This window comes from Nuphar pumila, chromosome 13 (genome assembly GCF_984573655.1).
Source record: "Nuphar pumila chromosome 13, dmNupPumi1.hap1.1, whole genome shotgun sequence".
Taxonomy (NCBI): domain Eukaryota; kingdom Viridiplantae; phylum Streptophyta; class Magnoliopsida; order Nymphaeales; family Nymphaeaceae; genus Nuphar; species Nuphar pumila.
The window spans coordinates 92,871,820-92,884,683 of NC_143261.1; the positions used below are offsets into that span (position 1 = coordinate 92,871,820).

General features: G+C 34.3%; 2 protein-coding genes across 2 annotated transcripts in view; both read right to left on the minus strand.

Annotated features, from left to right (window-relative positions):
* Positions 1–206: 206 nt before the first annotated feature.
* Positions 207–1,109, minus strand: MAMYB (Duplicated homeodomain-like superfamily protein). The gene has a single exon (XM_089986360.1). The coding sequence runs from the start codon at positions 1,107–1,109 to the stop codon at positions 207–209; it is 903 nt and encodes a 300-aa protein (XP_089842486.1).
* Positions 1,110–10,987: 9,878 nt separating this feature from the next.
* The window catches only part of LOC149819211 (uncharacterized), a 29,456-nt gene continuing 27,579 nt past the window's right edge, over positions 10,988–12,864 (minus strand). The window contains exon 4 of the mRNA XM_089985578.1: positions 10,988–11,475. Within this exon, the coding sequence (XP_089841704.1) occupies positions 11,308–11,475 (168 nt within the window). The 3' untranslated portion in view covers positions 10,988–11,307. The remainder of the gene's footprint in view (positions 11,476–12,864) is intronic.

A 12,864-nucleotide genomic window follows, 5' to 3' on the forward strand; every position in this document is an offset into this window, starting at 1 on the left:
AATGTCTTCTCCACACAAAATCAATCGTAAATTAAAAAGTGAAAAATGGGAGAAGCAAAAACATAACGATTGACCAATTTTGAACGGTTGCTCAATTTCAGATACAACAAAAGTTGCAGAGAAAAGCTAAATTACCTGTTAAACTGCATCTCCAGCCGAACTATATGAACCAAAATTTGCCGATCGTGTCCATATACGATCTACACTCAAGAGGACTCCTTTGAGCTACGGAAATCCCGCTTCAACTCGTTGAATCTTCTCATGCAGCTAGCTTTCGACTTCCCTGGGACCGCCTGGGCGATCTTCTCCCAACGCATCGGCGTATCCTTCGGAAATGCCTTGAGCGCGTTCAGCAGCGCCACGTCCTCGGCGCCGATCCAGATCTCGGTGCCGCTCTCGACCCTATCGCCCTCCTCCTTCCTCCTCTGCCTCAGGAAGACGGCGAATGAGTCCCCGTCGGCCCCGGGCTTCACCGTCGCGAGAGATTTCGCCGCCGAGATCACGCTCTCCCGGCGGTGCCTCCCTCTGAAGGACTCCGCGATGAGCTCCCACCGACCCGGCTTCCCGACGGGGTTCTTCGTCACCAGCTTCTTCAGCAGCTCGAAATCCTCCACCGTCCACTCCTTCTCCGACTCCTCTTCCCGATCTTTGCATCGCCGCTTCTCGTCGGTCGTCGAGGAATCCGGCGGGATCAACCCCGGAGGCGGCGGAGAAGGCGGCGAAGGAGGAGGAGGAGCAAAAGAGGGCCTCCTCTGACGTCCGGATTTCTTTCTCGGCTCGGCGTCCTCCTCCGGCAGGAGATCCTCGCCGTCTCCGTCCTCCTCCGGCAGGGTCTCTCCCTTTCCGACGGAGACGTCGCCTCCGGTGAGGGAGAGCGGGGCGAAGGGGCCCGCGAGGAGGGAAGCGGCGGTCCAGAGAAGGAGGAAACGGGCGGCGGAGTCGCCGGGGAGGCTGGGGAGGAAGGCGAGGGCTAGAAGGAGGAGGGAGGCGGCGCAGCAGAGACTGATATGTAATTTGCCGATTTTGCGAGAGGCAGAATCGGAAGGAGAGGTGGTCGAGGAAGAGTGGAGCTGGAACCTGGGCCTGCTCTCCTCTTCGACGTACTCCATCTGTTTTCGCTTCCTCCGCGCTTCCTCTCTCTCTCTCTCTCTCGTCCCTTATTGCAGTAAACGGGAGACGCAGGGGAAGGGCGCTCTTGTGCTGGAAAATTACCAAAGCGGGCAAGGGTTTGGCCTTTATGGCGGGAAAGTCCGATAGACCGTGAATTGTATCTTGACAAGGTGGTGAACTTGAAAAACAGGTCATTCTTTCAACTCCCGCCACGTTCAAGGTAGGGAAAATAAACTCCAGGATCTTCTCGAACTTCTTCTCTTTAATACAAGGATATCGCTTTATTCTGTTGAACTGGGGGTAGATGTGAGGGGCACTTGATTCACGGGTTACCTTCAATGTCATGTCTCTGATATTGGCATTGACTTCTTTTACCGTGAAGTCGAAGCCAACTCGGGCCCAACTTTAGCCACCTAATGATCCACGATCCATAGGTGTGTTCCGTCTTTGATGGCCGTGGATCTCAAATTCGATGATCTGAGGTGGCAGGGGCTCGCTGATATGACTAGCAGACCCGATACCAAAACCCGGACCTCAGATCGAAGCGCTCGGATTTGAGATCCTGAACTTTGTGAGGCAAAAACGAAGAGGGATGAGTGATTTGGCAAATTTAGATTCCTATATAATTACTCGTATTATTTCATCATGAAATATAAGATCCATTTGTCTTCTAGATATCCTCATTTACATTCTTAAAGTTATATGCTTTGGAAGAACGCAAAATGACCAATGGGTTCTCCGCTTGGTAGGAGCTGTTAGTGCACTTCACCATGTGTTGGGACATTGCAAGTTCAAAACCCAATGCTTTGTTGTCTAATTGGTTGGTGGGGTTTGCCTAACCCTAGCTTATATAAAAAAAAAAAGAATGCAAAATGATCATGATGTAATTGAAACCTCTCAAAACTTCTTAAATATTTTATTAAATTTATATATATAGTATTAAGTTCGCATAACTAAATTTGTGAACTTTCTATAACTAAAACATGTTGAAACTTAACAAATATTTTACTAAATTTGTATATATAATACGAAATTTGCATAACCAAGTCGGTGAACTTTCTATAACAAAAATCCGTCAAAATTTTACAAATATTTAAATAAATTTGCATATATAATATGAAGTTTGAATAACTAAATTCATGAACTTTTTATAACTGAAATATATTGCAACATCACAAATATTTCACTAAATTTGCATATATGGTACAAAGTTCACATAACTAAATTTGTGAAATTTCTATAACTGAAACCTATCGTAGCATCACAAATATTTTACTAAAATTACATATATTACGAAGTTCGCATAACTAAATTTGTGAGCTTACTATAATTGAAACTTGTCGTAGCATCTCAAATATTTAACTAAATATGCATATATAGTACAGAGTTCACATAACTAAATTTGCAAACTTTCAGTAACTGAAACCCGATGTAACATTGCAAAATTTGTACTAAATTCACATATATAGTATAAAGTTTGCATAACTAAATTCATGAACTTCCTGTAATTGAAATCATAACATCACAAATATTTTATTAAATTCACATACATAGAAAGAAGTTAGCATAACTAATTTTGTGAACTTTTTATAACTGAAATCATAACATAGCAAATATTCTACTTAATTCACATATATTGTACGAATTTCGTGTTTGGATTGTGATTGTGCTCTATATGTACAGAATTGACAGACTTTAAACAATTTCACAAATGTTAGGAGTAAGGACTTTGCAGAATTCTTTTTTTTATGCAAAATTTCATACGAGCATTAAATATGATGCTTCATTTTTAAAACATTGTCAATAGCCTATTTTGTTTGCTTTTGTACTGCTTTTTCAATAGCCTATTCTATGTCTCTGTTGCATGCCTATGTACATATATATGTCTTTATCCTCAAATTTGGTTGTTTATTTGTTAGGTATCTTATATTATAAACATGAGCATGAAACACTTGCATCATTTTTTAGTTTTTTGCATTGTCAATAGCTTATTCTATTTGTTTTTTGTAATGATTTTTCAATAGCCTACCCCATGTCTTTATTGTTCGCTTATTTACATATATATGCTTCTGTCTATCCTTGAATTTGTTTGTTTATCTGATACATATCTTGTATTATAAACATGAGTAGGGAACACTTGCATCATTTTTTAGTTTTTTTTTTTTGCATTGTCAATAGTTTATTTTGTTTAATTTTCTAATATTTTTTCAATAGCCTATTTCATGTCTTTGATACTCGCCTATTTACCCATATTCCTCATTTTATTATTATAAAAAAATATAAATTTGTTTATTACAAGATGATTGAGAAGACTACCTCAGAGGGGGCTACACCAACACCATCAACTACTATTGAAATACAACCAAAATCAAAAGAGGAGATATTACAAACTGAGTGATGCTTCTTACCTTGAAGTATCGAACAAGCTTGACAAGTGGGTAGAGAGAGCCTACTTCGTGGCAAGTCTATATGTCATATATTTTTCACATAAAATGCATCATCATAAAGTTGTGACCCAAAAATCTGCACTCAAACTCACAACATCTAACACCTTTAGGGAGACTTTCAACGTTTTCCAAATCTAAGATTGAAGTTACAAAACTGGTTGACGAGATTGTGGAGCAATTCTTGTTTCCCATCTCCAAAGCATCTAAGAAGAGGAAGGGAGGTTCAATGGTAAAGAACTTTGAGCCACTAGCTCACTCTGAGGCTATTACTAACCTTAATGCCCAGCTAGAAGAAGTCGGAGACGCGGCCATTTGTAGTGGCATCGACTAGATGGAGAGAAATAGTGTAAAGAATAAAGAAAAATGATCTTATACAAGGGCGATGGAGGTACCTCAACAAAGGGAGGATGCAAACCCTAAGGTTGAGGCTAATGTGGAGGGTCCTCACGAAGTGAAGGAGAATGAGGGTCCTTTGGCTGGATCGGATGTGCAACAAAGGGTTGAGGTTGCGGTGAAGAGTGAACAAGAGGATGCTTAGAGGGACGTTGAGGATGAATTGGAGAGTGTACATGAGGATCCTCAAGGAAATAATTTAGAGGGATCGAAGAAGGCTCCTCAAGAGTTTGAGGTGAAGGCCTTGAATAATAAGGTGATAGATCAACCCTTATCGAAGCTAGTGCATGCTTCAAGGAAGAAATCATAACTGAAAATAAGATATGGTCCTTGTGGACAAGTATTATATTTATTTGTTATTCATTGATCAATTTATCATTTATGTTTGAAGCATGTTTTTAGGATAACTAACTTGAATATTGTAATTGATTGATTAGTTTGCCATGTATGTGTGAAGCATATTTTTAGGATAACTAGATTGAATCTTGCAATTCAATATAAATGTTATATTTGTGTGTATAAGTGTGTTTAAAAGATAACTATGTTGAGTATTATAATTCATTAATTAATTTTTCATATATGTTTGAAGCATGTTTTTAGGATAATTGGTTTGAATATTTCAGTTGATTGATTAGTTTATCAAATATATATATAACATATTTTTAGAATAATTAGATTGAATCTTGCAATTCAATCTTTAAAATGTTATATTCGTGTGTGTGTAAGCATGTTTATAAGATAACTATGTTGAGTATTACAATTCATTGATTAATTTGTCATATAGGTTTAAAGCATATTTTTAGGATAACTAATTTGAATTTTGTAATTAATTAATTAGTTTGTCATATATGTTTAAGAGGATAACTATATTGAATCTAGCAAATCAATCCTTAAAATGTTATGCATGTGTGTGTATGCATATTTCTAAGACAAGTTATCTGAATATGGTAATTCAATGATTGATTTTTCATATATGAATATGATTTGAGATTGAGTCCTATATTTAATAATTAATCTGTGATATTTGACTACAGGATCTACGTTGACAAGATTCATTGGATCCAACAAGTTGCATGCACTGATTCTATTGGTTTCAAACACATGAATGATTCCTAAAATTGATGGAGGAAGCGAAGGAGTAGCTGCATCAGACACATTTTAAAAAATTCTTGAACATCACACCATAGAACATCTATCATAGTCTCCTAGGAGAGTCAGTTGTGCAGTTCTAAAATTTGTCAACCAACACATTTTAATTCAAAAATATTGAGATGACTATTACATTGGAGAATGTGATATGAATCATTGGATTTATATGCCATGGAGAATCAGTGAGTTTACATTGGTAAAAGATTTAAAGTGCTTGGGTCTTCTTTAGCTAGAAACGAAGGAGGATGTATTCAAATGTGAAAGGCTGAAGTTGTCATAGTTGATGAGCTACTATGACGCCAACAAGGGGAGGAGAATGAAAGAAAAAACTACCATGTTTTGGAGGGAAGGACAATCATATGATGAACAACGATGTGAGAGCATTCTTGCTCAACTTTTTGGCATATGCTTATTCATTGATACGAGTGGAAAGATGATCCATTGATCGTTTGTAATTGTTGCATGACCTGGATCGAGACGATGAATAAGCATGGGGAGCCACCACACTTGCACACGTATATGCAAGTTTAAGTAGCATGAGATAGTTTGTTAGTGTTGTTTGAGGTATTTATTCCTTCATTGTACCTAAAGTTTTTATTTATACTCAAACATTATTTAATATTGTTGATGTACTATATTGTATATTAATCTATATTAATCATTGTATTGCTTCTTGCAGGTTTAAAAATGAGAGCACATATCCATTGAAAGGCCCTTGAGACATGGTTGTCTTCTTGAATTTCTACGTATTGCAATGTGGAGTCGGTCACACAATGAAGAAGAGGTGATGATCGCAGAGCGTTGGCTCTCTACATGGGAAGGGCTTAATGCACTGCAAAGTTGCGCGTATTGACTAAAGCACATGTAGGTATTCTTGAAATATTTTTTTATATTTTTATAAATAATGCGATATAGGACTAACCATGAATGAAACTTCATTCTGTAGATAAAAATTCAAGCTAACCTTATTGCGTAGGACACTGAGATCTATTTTTTTATTTTTTTAAAATTATTATAATTAAGTAAACAATGTTTTGTAACTAATTATAAATGAAGTTGTAATTGAATTTTTATTTAACAGTTTAATTAGTTTGAATATATACCAAGTTTGAATTGTATATACATGTGTGATTGTAACAACTTAACTTTGAATTGTGATAAGATGCATATAGTTTTGAATATTACATGTGAATTTGAATGTTATAGGTAAATTGTGTATATGCTAAATCATAAATTTAAATGTTATAATATTTTAATGTTGAATGTCACAAGTGAATTTGAATTATAAAATTTGAATATTACCGCTGAATTGTAAATTTGAATGTTACATCATGTAAAATTGAATGTTATATGTGAACATGACAAATATTTGCGAGGATGTTGAAGTCTGTAAAAAAAAATTGTGAATAATGACCAATATTTATGAAGCATAAGACCATTCATGTCTTTCGCAAAACTAAAATATACATATTTTGAAACTTGTGAGCTATTTGTGAATCTCTGTGTTTGACGATAGGTAACTCTGTAACTCAAGGATTTGCAAACAATGAACAATATTTGTGAATATACACCATTAGTTGTGGAAGTTGTTTTGAATTTAGTAAATGTGCACTTAAACGAGATCTGCATAAACTACCACGTAGGATTTCTACCAAATATGCAAATTTTGAATTACTTATGTGAAAATCATCTAATATATATATATATATATATATATATATGAATTTTCTTATATATATGAGAACTTCCTCGTGAGATTTTCTTTCTAAATATGTGAATTTTAAATTTCTTATGAGAATATAAATTTCCTTATATATATGTGAATTTCTTATTAAATATGCGATTTTCTCTTAAATATGCAAAATTCATATTTTTATGTAATGCGAAATTTGATTTCCCTCCTAAGGTGCAGAATTTTTTCTTGTTTAAAGAACATTCAGAATGCACAAAATATAATTTACAAAACATCGAATCATTAAAGATTATTCAAAATCTACAAAACATACAAAACATCGAATAATTAAGGAACATCCAACATGAACTGATGTTAAATAAAAAAAATTAAACACCCATCATAAAATTTGTTAAATTTACATTCAAATTTTCGATAATTCTGTCAAATTTGTATTCAATGTTTTATAATGTTTTACAATCAACGTATAATCTTTATAATTGTCCATGGCTCAACTTTCGAGATCTTGTCATCCAACACCTCATTGTTTGATGTCTCCTTATCCTCCGCCTTTTGGTTAGCCTTTGAACCTTTTGTGTGTTGCTATAGTTCTTTGTCTCCTCCTCAACTGACTTTTTGGCAACCACTAAAGTCGTCTTCTCCCTCATGCATTTATAGAATTTGATCATAAGTTTTTTGTAGTTTGTTATATCATTCTGAAAAAAAAGTTATTAGCAAACAACTAAATATATGTTACACCCCAAAAATATGACAAAATATGATATATAAATACTTGCTTGTGTGAAGTTCAGTCTTGTGTTTCTGCCCAAATACTACATGTATAGTAGGACAAATATACCACAATCATACTTGTAATAATCATATACCAAGTAAAAAATATATACATGTAAGAATTGAGTTAAGAAATATATGCTAAGTAATTATTCATTTTTTTGTTGAGGAATACAATCTATGAGACATATCATCCAATCGATGTAATAGTCATAATCAAACGATCCTGCAAAAAAATGAACCTGCAACACAACATTAAGCTTATCGAATACAAGAGAAAAAATAAATATATCATTAAATAAATAATATTATTGTACTATATCTTTGATGTTCTTATTTGCATTAGTTTTGGACCTCGTGGAATTGTACATATGAAATTTCTTTGCTTTCGTATACATTTTTCAAAGAACCCAATGTTAGTTGCCCCAGTTAACAAGAATAAAGATCTACAACATAAATCGAGTTTAAGGTCATTGTTATTATAGGAAAGTCTTTGTGTTGTAAGTATGCACATTGAGTTTAAGGTCATTGTCCAATGGATACCTTGTCAAATTTAAAGAAAGGATATTGACAATTTGTCAGTCTTCAATTTTATTAACACAATACAATATGGAGGGTAAGTGCATATACACCCCATATCTTTCAACAGTCTTCTTAACCACACAATTTCTGATGTGGTGGTAGCCATGGAATGGTACTCAGCTTTTATCGACGATAAAGACACTTTTTGTTGCTTTTTACATTTTAAAGATAGCAGCAAATCATCTATAAAAACACAAAAACCAATAGTTCAACGTCTATCATTGGGATCTTCGCCCCAATCAAAATAGGAAATTAATTCAAGTGGAGAAGAAGAAGATAATAAAAGCCCTTTGAAAACAAAATTTTACAAATATCGAATAATCTTCGTAACAACACTCATGTGCATAGTTAAATAAGTCAAGGCCCCAATCATTTGTTGGTAAGGAGTGGGGTCATCAAAGGGTATTCCATCATCTATTTTCATCTTTGCATTGATTACTTCAGGAGTGTCCATCCTCTTCTCATCAATAATTTTAGACCTGTCAATAATCTCAATAAGAAACTTAGATTGAGTCAGTAAATAACCATGAGAGAGTAGGTTACTTTTATCCCCAAAAAGTATCGAAGAAATCTTAAATCAATCATTTTAAAATTTAATTTAAAAATATTTTTAATGTAATCAACTCCCTAATTGTCACTTCCAGTAATGATCATGTCATCAACATAAAGAAGTAAAATGACAATACCTGTATCAGATCTCTTAACAAACAAGGCAATGTCAGTGTAACATGATTTATAACTAAGTTTAATCATAACAGAATTAAATCTATCATATCAGAGTTTAAGACCATACAATGCTTTCCTTAAGTGAAACACCTTTTCAATAGGAACATCATATCTAGGTGATGGGTCCATATAAACTTCATCATTCAATTCTCTATTTAGGAAGACATTCTTGACATCCATTTGATAAATGAGTGGATTCTAATTGAGGTCATCCTAGCTATAAGTAGAAATGTTTCATCGTAATCTATGCCATATTCTTAAGAGTAATCCTTGGTCACTAGCCCAATTTTGTATCTTTTTAAGATTCTATCACTTTTTGTTTTTACTTTATATATCCACTGACAACCTATAGTTTTCTTTCCTTTAAGTAAGTCTTTTAGTTTTTAAGTTTTGTACTTTTCTAAAGCCTCTAATTCTTCATTCATAGCACTTATCTATTTATGATAATTTTTTGGATTGTAGGATGAATGTTCAAAGTGAGAGAAAAACTTGGCTAGGGAGGTTCTATATTGGAGAGAAAAAGACTTATATGAAATGAATCTATCTGGTGGTCTATGTATTCTATCCGACCTTCTAAAAATATATGGTTCTCGATTTTCTATACTAGAATATTTTTTTAGAGCACTTGCATGCCTAACATCTCTTCTCCTATATTAGATTACTAGAGGTTTACTTTCTATGTCACGAGGCTCACCACCTTGGATATTGGATTGATGTTCATTATCAATATCAATAATAACATTCAAAGATTCATCATTACATTTAGGAACCAATTCTAAGCAAGAATAATCATTTTTTTTCTTAGGCATATCTACGTCAAAAAAACTTTCTTGTTCTATAAAAGTAACATCCTTGAAATATAGAGTTTATCATGTTTGAGATCATAACATCTAAATCATTTTTTGTTTTTTTCATAACCAAAAAAGACACAAGGAATTGTTTTAGGAGATAGTTTGTCATTTTTATTTGTAAGAACAAAACACTTGCATCCGAAAGTCCTTAATCTAAAAAAAAAAATTTATAAAGTTTTTTATAATAAAAAATATTTTAAAGTTTGGTTAAAGTAATTCAATTTATGAGATAAACAACAATAAGCGTAGTTTTAACTCAAAATTCTTTTGAAATATGTTTAGAAATAAGCAAAGTTCTAATAGCTTTTACTATGCGTATGTTTCCTTTTGGCCAAACCATTTTTTTGAGGCGTGTTTGCACAAGATATTTGGTGTAAGATACTATTGGTTTTCAAATATTTTTTTAAATCATTTGAAATAAATTCTTCCCTAAATCAGAGCAAAAAAATATTAATTTTAAAAAGATTTTTAACAAAAGTATAAAAAGTTAAAAAAATTCAAATACTTATTATTTATGCTTAAGTAAATCCACTTGTACCGAGAGAAATGATCCACAAAAATTAGATAACCACATTTTTGAAGTAATATGTGTTAGATCCTAAACATTTGAGTATATTAATTAAAGAGGGGAATGACTTTCATTTTTTCCAAAATACAATATAAACTTTCAGTACAAAAAATTTCTCAAATGATATATATTGGACAGTTTAGATATGATAGGGTGGCAAAGCGATTGTTGCAAAAAAAATAATATTCAAATTTTGTACATTAAGACAAAAGTATAATTGAGAATAATCAACTGTAATAGAGATCTCCTTATCTATGGGTTGAATTTGATCCTGACATCAGCTTAAGCCCGATGAAAATTACCAGTCTGTGTCCAGTCCACGATCCATATCCTAGAATAATGCATTGGATTCAGATTAAAAGGGGATGATAGATCCCTACCAAATTGCACCCACAATTTGTCATGGGAATCAGGACACGGTTGTCAGATTAGACTCTTGAATTTTTTTTTAAGACAATAATATCTCCTTTAAAAGCCTGTTCTATTAAATACATCTTTATTTTAGTGATAAAGATTTTGTGCCGGGTTGACGGTTGTACCCCACTTTGACAGAAAAATTACGGTGACATGCATTTAAACGAACTCTCTAGTGCCTACTGAAGCTTCTGATGACAAAACTAAACAAAGAGAAATCACATATTAACGGGTTTGATCATCCAGAAGAAGCCACAAAGCAGCCAAATGAAATGACTAATTATTTACATCAAAAAAGCGAAATCAAATACTGGTAACAAGTAGATTTGTAAATAGACAATCTTTGGGACACGTTTTTGTCCATTACATGCTCTTCACCTAAAATAAATCAATCAGGGACTCACTATACAAACGCACCTCATCCCTCAACTCAAAACATAATTTACATCACAAGAAAGATAAATTTAGGTGATGGATACCCCTAAAGGGGCCATGAATCCAATGGAATTCATAGGTATCGGAAGAAGCCCCCATCGTAGAGTTTTTTTATCTTTAGACCATATTTCGATCGTTGATACCATGTACAGATAGTAACATTGTCATTTACTTTTCATCTATCTCAATATCAATAATGTCCGGGTCTGACGTGCGACTTGATCGCCCACCTGAAAAGTCATCTCTAGGCTGCCAAACAACAGATCCACAACTTGTACACTGGATAACTTGATTCTTGTACCCCATAAACCGTCTCTTACAAGCTGGGCACGATCCCTGGATGCAAAGCAAAGATCAAATATCATGATCACACCATGACAATATCAAATGCTAAGAACCATTACTAAGGCCCAAAATTTTCAACCTAGTGACAAGTGTGTCCTTGCCGATTCAAGCAAATGCTGGACAAGGATAGTGTGTACTGTCCTGGACAAAAACATGTATGTTCTAGACAAGAACAGTGAGTATTGTCTAAGCTTCAATAAGGAATCAAACACGCCCTAAGGTGAACAATCGCATAAACACAAAAGTTACTTAAAATATGTTCCCAGTAGGAGGCGCTACCAATCATATATATTTTATATAGTCCCAAGTAAAAACCAGGAAAGTCGTTTTGCTATCCTAGGGCATTGGGTTTGCCTTACATACATGACGGACTGATCCTGTCCCTGCTCTGATCATTGACTACCAGTAGAACTGATCTATAAATTGCAAGTTAAATCAGATAGAAGGTGAAGAGAGTTTCTTCAGCAATCAATGTTTCTCACAAAACTTGAAAACTCTGCCCCGGATTCAGTATGCAAGGAGAGATGAGAGGATGAAGGGAGAAACACGGTTGGCCCTTGATTCCTTACTAAGGTAAGGGCCGGCACCTTAAATGCATATATATAATCATTCCCTATTAGGGTTGTTATAACAAGGCTCAAAGAAATAAAAAAAAATTACGACTTATGCCATGGATGGCAATAAACAAACAATAAAACCAAAGGAAATATACAAAATAAGAAATGACGTGTATCCTTTTAAGTGTTATAACAAGGCTCAAAGTAATAAACAAAATTACAACTTATGCCGTGGATGGCAATAAACAAACAATAAAACCAAAGGAAATATAAGAAATAAGAAATGACATGTGTATCCTTTAAGTGGCGTCCTACTTAACACTCTCCATCAAGTTTTGCATGTCATCAGACATGTATAACTTGGACAATAAATACTGATGTCTATCTCTAGCCAATCCTTGAAAAGATGTCACGACTGGGCCTGGATCTCAGGATCCAGACTCAATCTGTTTTAAGTTTTATTTAAAGACATGCTCATTAAGGGCATATTGTAATTTTCATTCTTTATGTAAAGGGTATTTTTGTACCCTAATTACACTGTACATGTATATAGTTAATGGAGTATTACCGCAGACCCTAGCTTGGGTTTTCTGCAGCCACCAATGCCTCTCTTCCTCTCTACTCCTCTTCCTCTTGAGATTGAGAGTGGAATACCATTTCTAACATGGTATCAGAGCATCAGATCCTTCCTTGAAGATCGTGTCCAGCCTCTTTGTCTTCATCCAAGGTATTTTTTCTATATCATTTCTTTTTTTCCTTCACAATCCAAGATACCTGATTTCTTCTTCTCCTGTTTGTTTCTTCTCTCACCATTCTTTCTTTC

Bases quoted from the DNA above. Each gene is read 5' to 3' on its own strand.
- MAMYB (XM_089986360.1), bottom strand. From the start codon at position 1,109: ATGGAGTACGTCGAAGAGGAGAGCAGGCCCAGGTTCCAGCTCCACTCT.